We start from the raw sequence: 19,041 nt of genomic DNA on the forward strand, positions 1-19,041 counted from the left end.
GTTGCATTCCTCACTTGTGTTGGCGCTGCAGTCGAAGTGCAGTTCGAAAGCTTTCCGCTTCCAGGCTTCAAGACCGCACTGCGAGTATGCTCTCGAAGTTTGCTCGCTTCAAGTATGGTCTTGCAGCTTTCGGACACAGCCTCAGAAGTGCAGTGTTCGGAGGAAGAGGAAAGTGACGAGGAAATGTTGTTTTTATAGACAAGTACTCAAATTTTTCACCTTTTTGCTATTTTTTAGAAGTACATTTGATTTAGCGACTTTTTCTAGAGCATTTACATTCATTTAGCGACTGTCTAGCGGATTTTCTTGTTCAAGTTGTTGGCAACACTGGTTCGTCGTAACCGAACCACATGTTTGGCAACACTGTACGCATGTGTATGTGTGTGATGTTTGTAAACAAAAGCTTCCGCGAAATTTGTTAGTATTTTATGATAATCTTTCAGTGTTGCTTTTACATTTTTGTTAGACCAAGAAATTTCCCGTGGTACTTCTTTCTTTGTCAAACTTAACGTTTAAATGTGTTTTTAAAAGAAGATGTGTAGGCTTTCTATTCGAGAGTGCTGCGTTGTACGTTTATAATTGACGCATTCCATTCAAAAGAATGTAAACGCGTTTGCTTCACAAGTGGGAATTTGTACCTTTTTGTGGTAAAGCTTACCACAGAAACCAACTTATTAAGAGAGAACATGGTGTTTCGATATTATCTCCAAGTTTTATAATACAGGTTTCCCGTAGATTTAACACTTGAGATATTAATAGCAAGGACAGCAATTAATGTAAGAGGGCGCACGCATTGAAACAAATATCTTCGACACGTTTAAACTTGGGGAGTTTTGTATTTCTTGTATATCATTTTTTTTATTATTATTATTTACTAGTGGAGAATTGAAACGAGGATTATTTCAATTTAAACCTACATAGTTTTGTATTTCTTCTACGTATTTTATTTTTCTTCATTATTATTTACAAGTGGGGCATGAACATTGCTGCATATCAATAAAATTTGTTTTTCCCCTTCTTCACACCACATTCAATAATTCTTGTGCCAAATTAATATGCAGTACCTTCTTAATTGGTTGTGTATTTATTTATAAACTAACTAAAGTCTGCAGTTGTAAGTAGATCACCATAAGAATCCATACTATTTGAATCTTTTTGCATTCTGCATATCAAAATATTTTTCACTGGCTTTTTCCTTGTCGTCATGGAGAACCCAACATATTAGTCAACGAAATGGTAACACTTTACTTTACCGGAGACGGATTTCTTCAAATTTACAGGAGAAAGTCCTTAACGCAAAACATTTTCTGTAGCGTTGTTGATGTTCGTGAATGTAGTTTTGATCCATTTTAATGCGAATGCATGTGGTTTTCTACGAAAATCTATTTCCAACGCGCTATTGCTGCTGCTACAAGCCGATGTTATCCGTATATGCTAAATTGAACGAAAGGAGTGCTAATGGAACCTAACCTAACCTAGTAGGCATACCTCATCCCCGTGATGGTTCGTGGGGCTATCGTGAATTTTTGGGCTAACGTCAGTGGTTTTTGGGGCTACCCGTGGATGGTTTTTGGGAAATAAGGAACAACAGTAAGTACTCGTTAATGTAAGAAATGTACATTATTTTTGTTAGAAATTCATTATTTCACCTAAAGAAATGTTCCGTCATGCAGAATAGTACGTTAGCAATGTAAAAAATTGCAAAATAAATCATTGATAGGTGTCTCCGGTATAGTAAAGTAGTACCAAGAAAATAAAGCTCTGCTTCACTTTGTTTGCAGGTTTGAATGAGAATGATGTTGCTGTTATGTGCTAATTTAATGCAAATGTTTTGGTATGGACACAGATCCATCCACCAATGATGTCATTACAAAGGACCAGGATTGGCCATTGCCAATAGCAGCAATACTTTGTTTGTCAATTGCAGGATATGTGACTATTCTGATTGCTGGTAAGCTATGTTTACCTATTCATCTTTGTTTTGACTGAACTAATGATGTGCAAAAAATATAATACTTCATGCACTTCTTTGAAATATTAGGTAACAGTTAGATATAGTGAAAACAGATTTCTTCAAATTTACAGGAGGCCATGTGGTAGTGTTGTTGCCTTGTAATGAAGGGGTCCCGCGTTCAATACCCGGTGGAGGCACATGGCACAGTGGTTCGGATGCCACTTTAAACTGTAGGTCCAGTCCTGATTAGCCTTACTTAGCATAAAGTGGACTTAAAACAACAATTCAATTCAAATTTACAGGAGGAATGACGGGAAAGTACTTATGGAATTGAGTTCCTGTGGACTTTTGGAAGCTGGGAATAGTGTTTTTTTCCATTCATGCAACTTATTCGGCCTGTAAATAATGTCATTTTCGACATGAATGTATCTCCATTGCAGGATAGCTCGTGCCACCATTACCGTTGACTACGTGAATCAAATGTTCCATGCGTTCGAATATGTAACCCCCTGTCAGTGTAGCAACCCTGCGGTAGTTTTACAAGATGGCATGTGAGTGTTTTTTTTTTTTTCCAATTTAATTTTCTGTTTGCCTAACCTAACCTTCCATGAATGGTTTGTGGATCAATTTGCGCTTATAAACCTTTTGTGAATAGTTTGTGCTGCATTTTTCGGTTCATAAGTTTGGAAATACTACATATCAACTGACGATGACTGTCAGTGAGTCAAGATTTACCCGCCATATTGTGTGTAACGAAAGTGAATTAGCAACGACTAATAAATACTTGTAATGTTAAAAATTACGTTTTTTTCAGCGATAAAAACATAATCCCAAGTTGAAAAATGTTCTGCTATGCATATAAGGTAAGTACACATATAAATAATTCGGATATAAACGAGTTTAATGTGTTTTCTAACTGGTACCGAAATATTACACTCAAATATATCACACAATAACAGGACTTTTAAAATACCAAAAAGAGCATTGCATAGTTTATCCAATGCACATATAACTGAATTCTTCAAGAATTGCTTGTACTATAACTTACAAGTTTCTTTCTTACATGTGAAACGTTTACTTTTAGAAAGAAAACAAAATCACATTATCTAAAGAACTGAAATACCCACATTTAAAGTACCAGACAAATATGTCTTTCACATTCTCAAGGTGCAGAAAATATAATTTTGTCAGGCATCCAGATACATAATTTGTTACCAAATAGTTATAAAAATATTGAGAGATATGGTATTTGAAGGTAAAATTAAGGAATACTGTTGGGAAGTATCTTACATTCAATTAAAGAATTTCAGGGATTAAATAATTTTTTTTATTTAACACCACTTCTTTGCCAGTTTTGGCTTATTGCGATGATGAGGTGAGTGATGATTAGATGAATGGTTACTGACAAAGAACAATCATGCCCATGCTGAGATTTGAACTCTGGAATCTGGGTGGTAAGATGGAAAGATGACTTGTTTGGTTATAAAATTTGGGCTGTTTACTTTATAAAGTGTGAAGTAAACAGCCCAAATTTTATAACCAAACAATGTTATATCATTGATTAAAATTTTACTATCCCCGAAATGTCTGAAATTCCTTTATTTCGTTCTTTTTTCACATTGGTACTTACATATTCTGCATTCCTAAGGATTCTTGAAGATGGCATTTCGTTTTTTTCACGAAAATAATTTCAATTTTCCACATATCGAGTAATTATTGTTCGTTCATTTTTTGGTTGAGTTACACACAATATGGCAGGCAAATCTTGATTAGCGTTGTCTATGATCAGTGGGTGTGCAGTGTTTCCAACCTTCTACACTGAAAAATACCTACTTCGTGTTAGTGATTTTGTATTTTTTTCCAGTTTCGAAAACCCCACAAACCATTCATAAATAGCCCCACGAAGCATGCACGGCAAGATTAGGTTCGGTTAGGTTAGGCAAACATAGTTAATATTGTCATGTTCTTGGAGAACAACGGTGTGGTTGGAAACACTGACCAGGGGTTACATGATCGAACGCATGCAACATTTGGAAGGACATAGAGGCAACAACTTCCGTGCATTGGAGAGACATTAATCTTCAAAAAATACATGATTTACCAGCGAAATAAATTAAGCGATGGGAAAAAAAGACTTCCACGACCTTTCAAAATTGTACGGAAAGTCAGGATTCTGTTTGAAGCTCTTTATGGCAGGGGTTCCCAAACTTTTTTTGTTTCACAGTGCCCTTAGTGTTTCAAGATTTTTCCGCTGCACCTAAGTCAGAATGTAGGCCTATCTAACACTTGCAAACACTCAGTTAGTGTGGTTAGATTGCTTGCCTTAATTATAAAATTCATAAACAATTTATGTGTAAAAAGTATTATATAAGCTCATATTTGAAACAACCATAACATTGATTGAATATATTGGAACATTTTGTGCCGCCCCTGTAACCCAGCCCCAATGCCCCAGGGTGCCATGGCGCACACTTTGGGAACCACTGCTTTATGGGATCAAAATGTAGAGTAAATATTTGTACCACAGGATAAACATAATCTGATGAGTTTTGATTTTTCACAAACTTTATTTATTTTATTTTTGTACCATAGGGTGGCTTGTAATCCAGTTCATATGAAGCAACTCTTGTTAAGTTATCTGCACACAGTTTATTTTCATTAGGGGGTTGTCCTTTAGTATTTCTGCTAAGTTGGTTTCAAAAAAATCTCAGGAAGGCATTTGTGTACTAATATTCAAAATATTATTTTCAGTATGTAACGTACATGCGTGCACATAGAGTTGCAAGTGTAAACCATTTATTTGTTACCATTATTACATGTATCATTTTATAAGATCTGTCCCATAATGCTCAGAAGGAAAGAAATTACTTTTTCAAACTCAGCTTGTTAATAATACTAACGATGAATACATTGTTTCATAATTCGAGTGTGTCATATTTTCATATGTATACTAATGAACAAAAAAGACAGAACTGAAATATTATGTGTAATTTGCGAGGGCATGCTAATTGCTAACCACGTGGTGCTGCAAACATGTTTTCCCATGTGTTCTGAATGGGTTTACAAACAGTGGGAAAACCATTTCCAAACCATCCACTAAAAGTTAAACATACATTTCTGATTTTTCTAATGTCCTGTGAAAACTATCAGTACTCATATGACGTCCTCAGAAATGAGTATTTTTCTTCGTTAGATGATTTAAGAGGTGCATTCATGACTATTGAGAAAAAAAAGTACCTTTCCTAACTGTTTCTTATGTTGAAAATGGTTTTAGCATCTTTGTTATGCAGTTTAAAACAAACAATCATGGAAAACATATTTTGAACGAAATACGTGGCTTTTGTTAGCTCTAGTGGGCCTCCCGAAGGTGCAGTGGTGTGTGATTGCCTTGTAATCAAGGGTACCCGGTGGAGACACATTGTGGTTCGGATCCCACTTTAAACTGTAGGTCCAGTCCCAATTAGCCTTACTGTGCATAAAGTGGACTTAAAACACCAAACCAATCAATCAATTTTGATAGCTCTACTTACATAACAGTAGAATGACATTAAAACACTTTTCTGTTCACAGCATTGGCAATTCGGCAATGCCTGTTAAAGAGAGGCTTTTGTGCAAATTCTTGCAAATGCAAGAATGCAACAGATTGCTGCTTGTGTGCCGATTGCTGTGTTATACTGAACGACATGTGCTGCCCTGGCATGAAGGATTTTGCAGATTGTTGTGATCCACTATGCCCACAGTGTAAGGTAAGGTCTTGTAGATGATGAAATCTAGTTTATTTTTTTGAATCTATGTAGGTAAGTGTTAGGTTAGCATCATTCTTATTGTATCTTTACATTGTGTACATATTGTAAAGTCTGTGCGAGAAAACAAAACCAGCCAATCAGTGCAAGGATTGTTAACTGATAATTTCCCACTAATTAATATTTAAAAATTCAGCTCTTCTACTAAATATTGCATTTTCCCTCACTTTTTAACACTTTAACAGCTTGTAGCATTTATAGAACTTAATTTCTCACCAATTATTTTGAAGTGTAATGATCTATGTTACATTTTTTCCATGTGAAATTATTATACCAACCTAATTGCTAATGGCATCCAGTAGTGAAATGTAAAATGTTACAATTTAAACATAGGCCATTTTGAAGGTAGTAATGTGGAAAATCCGTTCTTCCTCACGATCGACCAGTTTTTGTGTTGAGAACAGATTGGATAAAAATCATGATTTTTATTTTAAAATATAATTTTTTATTTTTTTTATTTTCGGAATTTTTTGATTTAAAAAAAAATATTTGAACAGTTTGATTAAAGCAAATAAAAAATATACGTAAATATACATTTTTCTGTTTCTGATACTGTACCTACTATGGAAATGTTTGTTGAATTTGTTGATGAAACTAATAATAATTTCAGTAACTTTTCTTCCAGTGAAAATAAAACATTCTGGATGTACTCTAAAATTATAACTTAAATATTTTTATTGTTTTTATAGCTGAAATTTATGCTTATTTACAGTTTCATGATATTGACACTATTTATGGTTTAGCATGATTAGTATTTTGTATGTTATTCTACACAAAATGTTTGCTATTTTTGCCCACAAAATTATTGAATTTTAAATAAAGAGAAATCCTGTGCTTACATTTCCTTTCGTAAGTGCTTCACGCCATCAGTACATATATTTTATTTCCTTTATTTTCCTATCTTAGATCTAATAATCAACATTAAATGATTACGAGAGTATTGTACTAACACCAAAAGTGGTTCTGATAACTACAAAATCCTTATGTACTTTATTCTATAAATTATTTATTTAGAGTGATTTTTTTTAAAAAAAAAAAACCTGATTAAAATCAATCCATCCTTTTTGAGAACATAGTGAAGTCTATTTTTTTTTTTTGGAGACTGATATCTCGAATTTTGTTGAGTTTTTATCTGATCATTTCTTTTTGGCTATTTTCCATTTTACGCAATTGGGAGTGAGATCTTCCGCAAGACACTGTCAGAGAAATTCAATGTTTAGATTTTCTTTCCTAAGAATAAATGATTTCCTCTCTCCTGCAAATTTGATAAATTGGAGTTACGCCCCTCTGGTTCTCACCATAAATCATTACACAATACAATTCAATTACGACTTGTCACATGGACTCCATCTTCATCACTATCAAGTATGCCAGTGGAGATGCCTAAAGGAACATTTTTTGCATTTCCTGTGTCTTTGATGGTACTGTGGATATCAGATAACACTAGTCAATAAATTGAAACTTTTTTTTGACACAAGGGAAAATCCTAACATAATTTTTGAACGCTACGCTGAAATCAAAAGTGTAATTACTTCTCCATCACACACTTTTTGTGACACCTAGGTGGTGAAGTATGAAAGATACGTGTATGTTCATATAAATTTTTGACAATTCCAAATACTGAAATTAATAGAAAGAAAATGACTTAAAGCAGCTTCGCGGAAAACGTGAGTACCTGAATTATTTATTACCACGTCTCTCATTCCCATAGTATGAATTAAATGTCTTGATGGGAACTCTCCGCACGTTCACGCATGGCACCAAGATTATGAGGGAAGAAATCTAGGTAGGAATCAAGAAATATGCTTTGACGGCACATTCCACCCCGATACCTTTGAATCACTGTTAAGACTTCACAATCTCTTGGTACTTTGAAGCTTTATAATTTCACAATAAATATTTCATAATACTCTTGAAAGTCTTCCATGCTGATTTTTCAACTTACAAAGGCTGTCTCAGAGAAGGTGAGACAGATTTTTTCATGGCTTGGCAACACTGCCTATGGTTTCGGCACTAGTCGCGTCGTGTAGGATGACTCATTCTGTTTCCGTAGCATGTTGTCACATGAGCAGCTGTGTTGATTTACGTGGAACGTGTTTCGTTTATCCCTCCAGGTTTTTGTGTATAACCTTGCTTTTCGCGATGAGTATTCAAGATGAACATCGACATGCCATAAAATTTGTTGGCATTTAGGGAAAAGTGCTGTGGAAACATATACAATGTTTCAACAGGCATATGCCGACAGAATGAGTAGAGCCACAGTATTACCAACGAGTCATTGAGACTCTGCGCCAGCACGTAGCAAAAAAGAGGCCGCATTTGAAGAACTCCTTCATATTGCACCACGATAACGCATGCCCGCATACGGCGCGGGCTTTTCAGGATTACGCGACGAAGAGAAAAATAGAAATTTTTCCGCATACAGCATACAGCCCGGACCTTGCACCCTGCGACTTTTGGCTATTTCCACTTTTAAAGGCTGCTTTACGTGGTCGTCATTTCATAACGAACAAAGAAGTGATCACCGCAGTGATCGTTACCTGACGACAAATTTTCAAAGACATTCACAAAGTGGCAGGAGCGTATGGACGCTTGCTTAGCTGTCAATGGTGCCTATTTTGAAAAAGATGTACGTCTACTCGATATGGCTGATTCTGAATAAAAAAATTGTGGTTTGTAATTTTTTGTTTCATTTTAATGATTGTTGGAGGGGTCCATGTGCATGCTTGTCTTTTAACTGCTACGCAGTCATGACCTTTTGACCTATTGCACTCATTTTGGTCTCAATCAGCAGCTAATGAACCAAATTTTCACCCTAGTACATTTGCTAGCCAATGGAGGTCGCTGTTTTCCTATACATGAATTAGTCTCACCTTCTCTGAGACAGCCTTTGTAGCTTAACAGGTCTTTGAATTGTTCCTTCTTGAAGCCGAGCTCTTATTTGGGGGGATCCAAAGAAATACAGTCTTGGATTAATATGCACATGAAGCATGCTTACGTATCTGCATGCCTGTTTATTTAATTTCATTAATTTGGTTGACCACTGACATCATCCACATTGGAACTTGTTGTGGGTTATGTTCATTACGAATTAAATAACGGGTACATGGATATATAAGCATGTTTCATGTGTATATTATCTTACTGCATTTAAAGTCCCGTAACATGAATACAGCCTTGCATGTAGGCATTTCTCATAGGAGGAGATTTTCCATGAAATAATGGCAATATTAAAACACACCAACAACACAGTAGTGTTTCAATTAGAACATGTAGTTCAGTTGTACTTGACTTTCTTTGAACTGAATGTTCATATAATTCATTCATCTAAGTTGCATAAACTAACAGCACCAAAGGAAACTTTTTCCTATTATGCAACAGGCCAGCATTCAAATTAGTTTGAAGGTAAGGTCAGGTTCCCTGTGCCATGAGGGCACATTTAGGGGATGTGGGGGAAGGACCCCACACATTCTCAACCTCAGTCATTTTGGAAGTGTTGTAATCAGTACCACACTCTGGCCACCTTTACCCCCAGGGTTGCCCACAGATACCCATAGATTCAAGGCTCGGAAAGATCTTAGATCACACACCCCAGAAATCGAACCCAGATCCCCTGCACGGCAGTCAGACACCCTACCGAAGTAGTATAATTGATGATACTACCAGCACAAAAAAAGGAAGAGCCTCTTCAAGCAGGTTTTGCTATACTTAAAACTAGCTTAACATGAGCATATGAGCTTTTCGATCTAGTGTGGAACCCTGCCTAATCCAAGATTTTTGTAAAAATGCCCTCGGGAATTTCCCGAGAAAAGGAAGAGGCTTCTCAGATTGATTTGCATATACTTATAAAAGGCACTTCTGTGAGATTGTTGTCCATAAATTTGTCAAAAATATGCTTTTTTTGATATTGTTTTGGATATACTTAAAATTAAGCCAAGATGCTCACACCCACACCCACCCACATACACACCCACGCCCACCCACACCCACACATATTTACTTCCGGTCCACTTCCGGTTTACTTCCGGTTTGCCTACTTCTGGTCCTGCAGAGACCCTCTAGAATTGCTCCGTGACCCTCTCATTTCTTACATCATAAACATATGATTTTTCTCCTATGAGAATAACACTACATATGGTGTCATCAGGGAGTGTTTCGTGGAATTCACAGATAATTTTAATGTTTGTCCTGTCATTTACCACAACTTGTTTTCTTTTTGAAGTGTTGATTACAAACATGGGTCTCTGTGCTTTGAATTCATCTGGAGTGTAATACATGTCAGTATTGCCAGTAGTGACCCTTTTGAATGCCGAAAAAGCCTCATATAATTTGAGGAAATCATCCTTGGACATGTCTAAATTGTAATTTTCTCTAGGAAAGACCTCATTTCTGCCATTTTTAAGATATATGTTCTTGATGTTGCAGTTATCAAATTTACTTGAATTTTTTTCCTGATTATTGTGTCTCCCAGTCTGAAACAGTACCACCACAAAATCAGGCATGTCATATTGAATACTGGAGAATGAATTTGTAGCATCAAACTCATAATAGGTACCAGTGGCGGGCTTCTGTACGCATTGATATGTGTAAAATTGCAGAGGAACCTGTGGATTTTTTACTATATCTGCTTTGTGTTGTCAATATTTTCCATTGTATGTATTTTTATTTAAATGTTAATCTCTATGATAGCAGTTGTTGTGGCTCCAGCAAAATCAACTAATTCTTCTTTTTCATTAGTGACCATCAACTCAATGTAATCTATTCTGTTGTGGCACACAGGAAAATATAATGTTGGTGATGGATTGTAGATGATGGGTTCCATGAATTCAGAATTAGGTTTGAATGTTGCAATGATCCCGGTTTGTTTGTGAGTGCCTATGCCATTTGATTTGGTGATCATACCCTCCGCCACATTACAGTGAATATTTAGAGTCTCTATGGCCAAGAATTTGGGTATATTCATAGCAGTGTGTTTGATGCCTGGTTCAAGTTTTGTGTTATTCTCAAAGCCTAACAGCTCTCCTATAGTACCCAGATGCACTGTTTCTGTGGCAGATGCAATTTCTACTCTGTGAGTGACAGAATTTTGACTTAACACTACACCTCTGGGTAAATGAGCATTTAGAGTGGAAAGATTATATTGCCCTGGAGTGATGACAATTTTTTGATCCCCTACTGCAATTGTGTTGTTGTGGTGTGTAATATTAGGGATCAGGTACATGCCGTAAAATGCTCTGAGGGCTATTGTTTTGGGATACACTATGTCATCATGCAATTTGAGTTTCAATATTGAATTTTGGCTGGTGAGATGGAATACCCCCATGATGTTTCAGATACCACAAGGCTTTTTGAAAATCTTCAATTGATGGTTTATTTATTTGAGACATATATCTAAGAATAGATAAACACAAATGTCCGCAATTAACATCTTTGAAATTTTGAACACGGGCATTATTGTAATAAAGATTAGGTGATTTTAGATATTTTATTAAATTTTCAGGTGGAACACCTCCAAATGAATCAAACACAAATGCATCATTTTTTAAATATTTAAGATAACAGATCCAGTGAGTGCCCTGATTTTTGTACTCATCCAAATTAACAATGCCGCACTCTTTGTTGAGTGGTTGTTCTGGCAAAGAATCAGACATGTACACACCCCTAAAATGTTTGATGCCCAGTGGCTTGATTAAAGCTTCAATATCTTGGTTTGTAAGCGGTTCTTGTTTTTTTTAAACTTATTCATGGCTCTTTTAACACCTTTGCCTTGTTTCTCCATTGCCAGGTTATGGCGCCTCTGCTCATCTAATTCTGCCCTATTCTTCTTGGCATCTATTACTGTTTTTGCTATGGCGGCTGATCCACCAGCCAAGCTCCCAACAGCCCCGAGAGCAGCTAAGATGGCAGGGATGGTAAATATAAATCCCCCCACATGTGATTTTTTTCTTGATTGCTGTAATTTTTTTAATTGGGGGGTGCTAAGCAACAATTTCATACCATGTCCTTTTGCAATACAAGAATTTTTTTTCTTGCGCTGTTTTTTGGTCAAAAGACTATCAATAGTTTTAAGAGATTTGAGACCTGCATAAGGTATTTGATACATAACACCCTTGGCCTTCATTGTAGGTTTATTATATACATATTCACAACCCCCACCCCAGTTTTTGTTTGGTACTCATAGCTATGGTGGTCCCCAATGCTGCTATTTTTTCACTCAAAGATGCATCTTTGCTTACAAATCTGCCAAATGCAGCCTCTTCTAATTTCTTGTCTGCAACATGTCTTTTGTCAAGATCAGAATGTGTGTTGTATGCTATGTCATGGTCTCTACAAGCAGCATCTAAAGGATTAACACCAGGATCCCCTCTGTTTAATCTATGATCTAATTTTGTGCCTGGACCACAATACTGATAGCCTGGAATGTGTAGTTCAAAGGGCAGCTTGTTTATTATGTCATTAACAAGGCCCCGACCCTCAGAAATATTCCAAAATTTAGGTGGTAGAGTATTAATAATTTTTATGAGATATCCAATCCCCTTAGTGTCATTCACTATAAAATTAGACAATTTGGTGCTTATCATGTCCATAATTCCAACCTTTTCATTGTAAAAATTGTGGTTCCCAGCATTTTCCTCCCCAGCTATCACCAGCAGCCTATCTACAAGTTTCCTGACATCATCAACCCACACAAATTCTTTAGGCAGGGTGTTGTATTGTTTGATTCCACTGCCAGTCTTGATTTGTGACCATATGGGCTTGATTAAATTATTGTATTTTGCCCCACTGCTAGACTTGACTCTTTTTTGTGTGGGATCATTGTTCTGGTATAGGGCATCTGATTTTATTAATATTTCTTTGTAATAATCATAATCTTGATCTGTATAGCTGCCAGGTCTCTTCCTAGTCATCAGTTCCCACAATCCAGGTGTGCCGGGGTACTTAACAAAAGCACCTTTTTCTCCAAGACGAGATTCTGAATATACAATCAGATCATCCCCCATAAATGTTACTCTGAAATTGCCAATTCTATGTATGATGCTGCCATCAAGCTCTGTGTCGGCATATAAGCCAAAAACCTCATCTTTGTTGTCTTTAGGTGTGGTTAAATATTTTTGAGCTAGAAGACCCAATTCAATAGGATCCTGAGTAGCTTCAATTCTTCTAGGAGCAACAGGACTAGGTGTATGAATACTGGAAAGTGGGGTGAATGGATAATCTAATATGTTTCTTGCAGCTACAGGTACAAGCTCTGTGATCAAGTTTTGATTTTGCTCTGTAACAGTTTTGATATTCTTACCTAAATTATTAATAGCGTCAATTACGGGCTGTTCTGCTTGTTTGTGTTTTTCATAAATTCCACGGTTCTCTGATTTCCATCCCTTAAATCTTTTTACAAGATAATCTCTTAACTTAAGATCATCAATGATTGGCCTTTTCATGGTTGTTTATATACGTCTCTACGTCTAGAAAATCGTTGATTTTATTTCTGTATTTGCCACTATTGGGTGTTCTTGTCATATCAATTGTGACAAACCCATAACTGTCCTGATTCCAGCACCTACTGCAAAACTTGGAAAAATCATTGTAGCTCAAGTCCCCACCTACATATTCATCATGTATGTGCCTGAGGTTTGTATGATCTTGATGAAACACACATATAAAATTGCTGTTGTCACGGATCAGCTGCTTGGGTATTTTTGAAAAAGTCTGTGCCAGGTAGAAGCAATCAATGTTTTTGTGCCGGCCCTGTGTAAAAAAGTTTCTAACCTTATTTTGATTATCCAGTATAATGTCATCAAACACAACAACAGAATTATCGAGACATTCATCGAGTGGCTTAACATCTGGTTCAAAAGTGGCTATATCCAATCCATCATATAGCTTCATCAGCTGCTGATATTTTAATTGTTCCAAGCTCTTAGAGAAGATATACAAGTGCCTGTTTTTCCAGTCTAACCAGTTGGGTGCCAATAAAAAATTATCAACCATTAGTGTAGTTTTACCACAAGCAGATGGCCCAACAATAAGACACCTAATATTATCAGGGAGCAATTTGCCATTTCTCTTATTCTGCTGTTCAGGTTCTGGCAGCCTTTTTATAACATCCCAGGTGCTCATATTATTATTTTGTTTGCATCGATCCAGCTGTGTTCTGGAAGTCCTAGCCATTTGACAAGTAACTTGTTGCCTTTTCTGCGGATGATTTTTTCTATGAGATATGTGTCAGGCTGTTTAGTTTTGCTGAGCTCTTGTTCATAGAACCTGCCTTTGAGAATTTCTCCTCGGTGATCCTTTATTATATATGTGTTAAGGGTCCCGGGTTTAACTTGAGCCACTGTAAATAATTCAGTGCTCCAGTTTCTTGTAAAGCCTCTCTTGAATAAGTGCTTATATTTGCTGATTCTTACTTGATCCCCCACCCTGTATTTGGCCTTTCTTATTGTTGGCTGGTATCTAGGATAATAAACAGTGCTGATCAATTTTTGCTCATCAGATGAAGTTACTTCAGAGGGTTTCATGTTGATTGTGGAATGGACAGAGTTGTTATATTTATGTAGAAGTTCTGGAAGAATATTAATCCATTTATAATTACCTTGGAGTGTAAATTGTTTATACATAAGATTTTTTAAGGTTCTGTTGAATCTCTCTACAATTGAGGCCTTGAGGTCACTGTAACTCGAGTAATGTTGTATTGCCTGGCTTTTAATAAATTGTTGAAACACTGAATTATAAAATTCTTTGCCATTATCTGTTTGCAAATATCGCGGGGATCTTCCACTCTGATTGATGATTGTCCTGATGGCTTCTGTAACACATTTTCCAGTTTTGGATTTGAGCGGCAGAGCCCAGGCAAATTTTGAAAATGTGTCTATTACAGTGAGTAGATACTTGTAGCCCTTGTTGATTTTGTCTAAGTTTTTCAACTGCCCACTTGACAACTCAATCAAGTCGCTCTGCCATAAATCATCTATGCCCTTTGTGACTACTGGGAGCCTCTTAAAATTATGTCGGGCCTGTCTGTGTAATTCATCAACAATAATTTGTCTAGACATAATATGTAAACAAAAATATTGCAACTATAGGGTGTTCAGCAGCTGAGACTGCAGGATTTTCTAAATATAATTTGTCTCCAATATGTATTTTAAATTCCAGAGAGCCATCATCTTCAACATATGCTGTTTCCAATGTATTTGGGTCGGTAAAATCCTCTAATTCTACACTGGTGATTTTCGGTTTGTTGTCAGCATTTGTTATTGATAAGGTGGGGTAGTGATGTGCCTGTGGCTGAAACCAATATTTGATCTTGATTGGTCTCAATGTGCCCCCAACAAAAAATTGATAATAAAATTGTGCAGGGGACAGCTTATATATTTTGCCTCCTGGTGTAAATGGAGAATCATATTCTTTGTTGGGGATGCTGTACAATTCAAGAATTACTGAATGTTTTGGATTCTCGATTATGCCTGTTATTTCCTTTTCTGCTGTGAGCAATCTGCTTGTTACAGATTCAAGATGCTCATTGATTGTCCTAACAATCTCTTCGTGCCCCGGCTTGATTCTTATGTCAATAGCAAGTTTCTTGTATTGTTGCACAATTTCTTGTAGCTGGGTGGCAAAAACAGACAGGGCATTTGCTTGATTGGATTCCATGGTCCCTAGCTGTTGCTTGATATTAGCTACAATTTGTTGTAAATTTTCAACAACTGCCAATTTTGAATTTTGAGCAGTAAGATCATGGACCTGTCTTCTGATATCCTCAAACAGGGCATGCAGTTCATTAATATGTTGATTGGTTGGTAGAGTGGCCACTGTCTGAGTGAGTTGTTTGATCTCTGCCTGGATATTCTTGATATCTTCTGATTTCAATATGCGATTTACTGCCCTTTTTATATTTTTAAGTTCCTGTGATGTAGGAAGATTTGAGACTGTATTTTGCAAAAATTCAAGTGCCAATTTCACATTGTTTAATTCAGAAGCATCAGCCACATTTTGCATAGCATTTTGGAGCAGGGCTATATCTGCCTGAGAGGGTGTGGATTGTTGTAAAATTTCAAGCTTTGTTTGAATATCATCTATCAAATAATGAAAATGAGATAATTCAGATTCAGTGTTGAGGTTTTCAAGCTTTGTGATTTGTTGCTGGACACTAACAAGGGTATCTACAATCCCAGGCAAGCGGGATTCTAGTACATTTGCCAAATCACTTTGAACTGCTGCTATTGTACCTTCAAGATGGGTTATGGAACTTTGAATTTTCCCAAAATCTTCATATGTTTCAAGTTGCAGCTTAATATTTGCTACACTCCGAGTTATTGCATTCAAAGCATCAGAAGATGGCAAATTGTTCATAAAATTTTCAAGTGTCTCAATTTTTTCTTTAACCTCGGCTATGGCATTGTTCAGAGGGTCCAGATTAGGTATTTGGAGTGATTGAATCTGTTCTTTTAGAGTGGAAATGACTAGATCAAAATCTTCTTGTGATTTTATGCTTTTGACAATTGTTTGGAGTTGTGTCTGGACATTATTTATCTGCTCCTCTAATTGCTGTTTCAATTGCTCAGAGTTGTTAGCCTGGGTCTTAAATTTGGCTTGAAGAGCTGCCACAGCTTCTTCCAAACTTTGAAAATTATCCAATGTTGCCAGGTCAGTATATTTCTGAAGCAGCAATTTGAGTTCTGAATCAATTTTAAGGAGAGGGTCCATGCATTGTGATTGCAAATTTGTAATTTCTAGTTGAAGACTGGCATTGAGTGTAGTTTGTAAAGCTTGTAAATCACTTCTTAATTTCTTGACTCTGACATCAAGCATCAAAATCTCATCACTGTGATCTTCACGCCTTGTATGGCCAAATATATCATTAGGCATTTTTGTTTTAGCGGTTATTTATTATTGAATATCTGATTCTTAATTCTATAAAAAGGGGTATAAGCTTGTCATAAGATCCAGGGACCTCAATATATAAGCAGTCACCAGCAGAAACAGTATATACAGTGCCAGAAACCATGTTTGAGTGCTTAATTCTGTAAATATTTCTCCCTACTGAAATTTTAACATCACCCTCAGGGGTTGTAATAAATTGCAATTGCCCACCTACAGGTAATTGGTAATGATTTAAATTATTGTTAAATATGTACAATATTTTGCCTGTTTCTTCATCAATATCTGTAAGTATGCTGTTCAGATGAATAATTAACAAGCCACTCAGTTTAGACAGCATATCAGAAGAGGGTTGTGGTGTTGGCAGCTCCATAATAGCCTGTTTTTTGAACCCAAATAAGTTCATAGGCATGTTTATTTATTTCAAATCATGCTCTGTAATTGGGCATTGACTCCCATTTTTCAAATCACAATGACCCCATGGTAAAGTATGAATGCCACATGATAAAATGCATCTCTTATCATCATGTGGGTCCAGGGCCACTTTTCTTACAATATTGCTAGTCAATAAGTGATCCACACTCTGAATTCTATTTTCCGATGTTTTGATTAAATTTTGGGATTTGATGCAATTTTTGTAATCTTCAAATTGGAGATCTTTTTCCACAGTAACTCTGCCAATGCCCTTGGCCTTTTTGGCAGCAACACCACTACATGTTATAAAACTGTACATCTTGGCACTTAACCCAGCAAATTCCACAATAACATCACCAAGTGTCTCATCTTTTAACATGCCGGGTACTTTTTTGTTGTGGGGTTGAATCTTTGTATGTTCACTGGTATCAAAATATTTAAATAATTCAGGCTGTGCCATATCTTGATAAACATCTTCTGTCTGAATATCAAGAATAAAACTATCCGTGTCCATGTACATCAGTTTTACACGATCACCATAAAAAGGTTTCAACACATCATAATACAATATTAACATGTGTAATTTGGCCGAATCCAATATCACAGCCCCTACATAAATAGGCTTATCAAACTTAATCTTTGTTTTTTTCATGTTGAAAAGTGCCATGTGCTCATCATAAATTCTTCTGTAATTGAAGTTGGGCTTTGCAACCAATTTTTTGCTCCGGCTGGGGTCAGTAATTATTTTAACATCGGTATGTTTTCTGACATTTTCAATAGTTTTGCCATACACAGAATTGACCATCAATTTAAACAAGGTCTTATCAAATTGGCTCTTTGCAGATGTTCGAAGCTCCGTGTTTGTATCAATATATGGTTTCAACCATTCTGAGTGCCTGAACCTCAAAACTTTTCCAAGTTTGGTCACTTGAACACCATGATTCATCAGGAACTGGAGGTTTTTGTAATATATGACATAGCCCTGTTTTGGCTCCAGTGTCATCATGAGCTTCTTCTGTTTAGAGCCAGGTGAGCACTGAACCTCGGGAATTGGGGGCAGATCAGAAAATTTGTTATGTAAATCATCAGGAATTGTCAGATCAACCTCTAAGAAGAGGCCATAGTCACTGTCATCAAAATCCTTAAGATCTTCAATATTAAAATCTTCTACCCATTCAAGCTCTGCATGTGGCAATTTTTTCATCATGGCATGACCATAGAGGCTGTTTGCATCTACATACACTATATGATTTGATGGCCGTGCTGGATCATAATCAGGCATATATTTGTTATTTGCTCTGGCATATCTCTGGGGACATTGCACCATCCCTCCTCTTATACATTTCTCCATAAACAGATACGTATCTTGATCTGGGATCAGATCTAATTGCTTTTTGGTGTTGAAAAACATTGCAGCCCATGCTAGGCTCGGGGCACTGAAAAAATACACTGGGTCCAACCCATAATTTTGCATAAAAAATTTTCTGAATGCCTGCATTGCATCAGCTAAGAGGGTCACATCAAGTTTCAAATATGCCTTGTGATAATCACCAAATGTCTGGCATTTTAATTTGTTCCACATCAATTGGGCATGGTGATAATCATCATCAGTGATTCCAGATCCTCTGATTTTGCTGTAAAACTCTTCTTGTGGTGGCAGGGAACACTCATCAAATTTAGAAAAATCTGTAACATAGTCATATGGATATACACCCTTCCGCCTAATTAATTCCAGGTCCTGATTTGGAAACATGGCACGTGTGATTTTGAATTGATCATCAGATAATTGAGTGGCCAGTGTGGCCAGGCTAGCCGATAAAATTCTGTAAGAATCAAGAAATCTTAATTGAATAGAAACACCATCAACTTTAATTATTTTGCTAATAGATATATATTTCTCATCATTTTCTGCTAAAATATTTAAATTCTGCTTGTCAAACCCCTCATACCTGATCAGATGATGGAAATCATAATTGGATGCTCCATGGCAAA

At 36.4% G+C, this 19,041-nt stretch overlaps 1 protein-coding gene across 2 annotated transcripts in view; it reads left to right on the forward strand.

The window, feature by feature from the left end:
- Positions 1 to 370: 370 nt before the first annotated feature.
- Positions 371 to 19,041, forward strand: part of LOC146002491 (uncharacterized) — a 29,959-nt gene continuing 11,288 nt past the window's right edge. The window contains exons 1-3 of one of the 2 annotated variants that reach the window (XM_083140371.1): positions 371 to 417; positions 1,782 to 1,951; positions 5,525 to 5,700. In XM_083140371.1, the coding sequence (XP_082996497.1) occupies positions 1,837 to 1,951; positions 5,525 to 5,700 (291 nt within the window). In that variant the 5' untranslated portion in view covers positions 371 to 417; positions 1,782 to 1,836. Of the gene's footprint in view, positions 418 to 462; positions 485 to 1,781; positions 1,952 to 5,524; positions 5,701 to 19,041 lie in introns of those variants that run through there. The other variant, XM_083140372.1, reaches the window with a different exon arrangement.

The sequence above is a fragment of the Lepisma saccharinum genome, chromosome 18 (assembly GCF_977018435.1).
Source record: "Lepisma saccharinum chromosome 18, izLepSacc3.1, whole genome shotgun sequence".
Lineage (NCBI taxonomy): Eukaryota > Metazoa > Arthropoda > Insecta > Zygentoma > Lepismatidae > Lepisma > Lepisma saccharinum.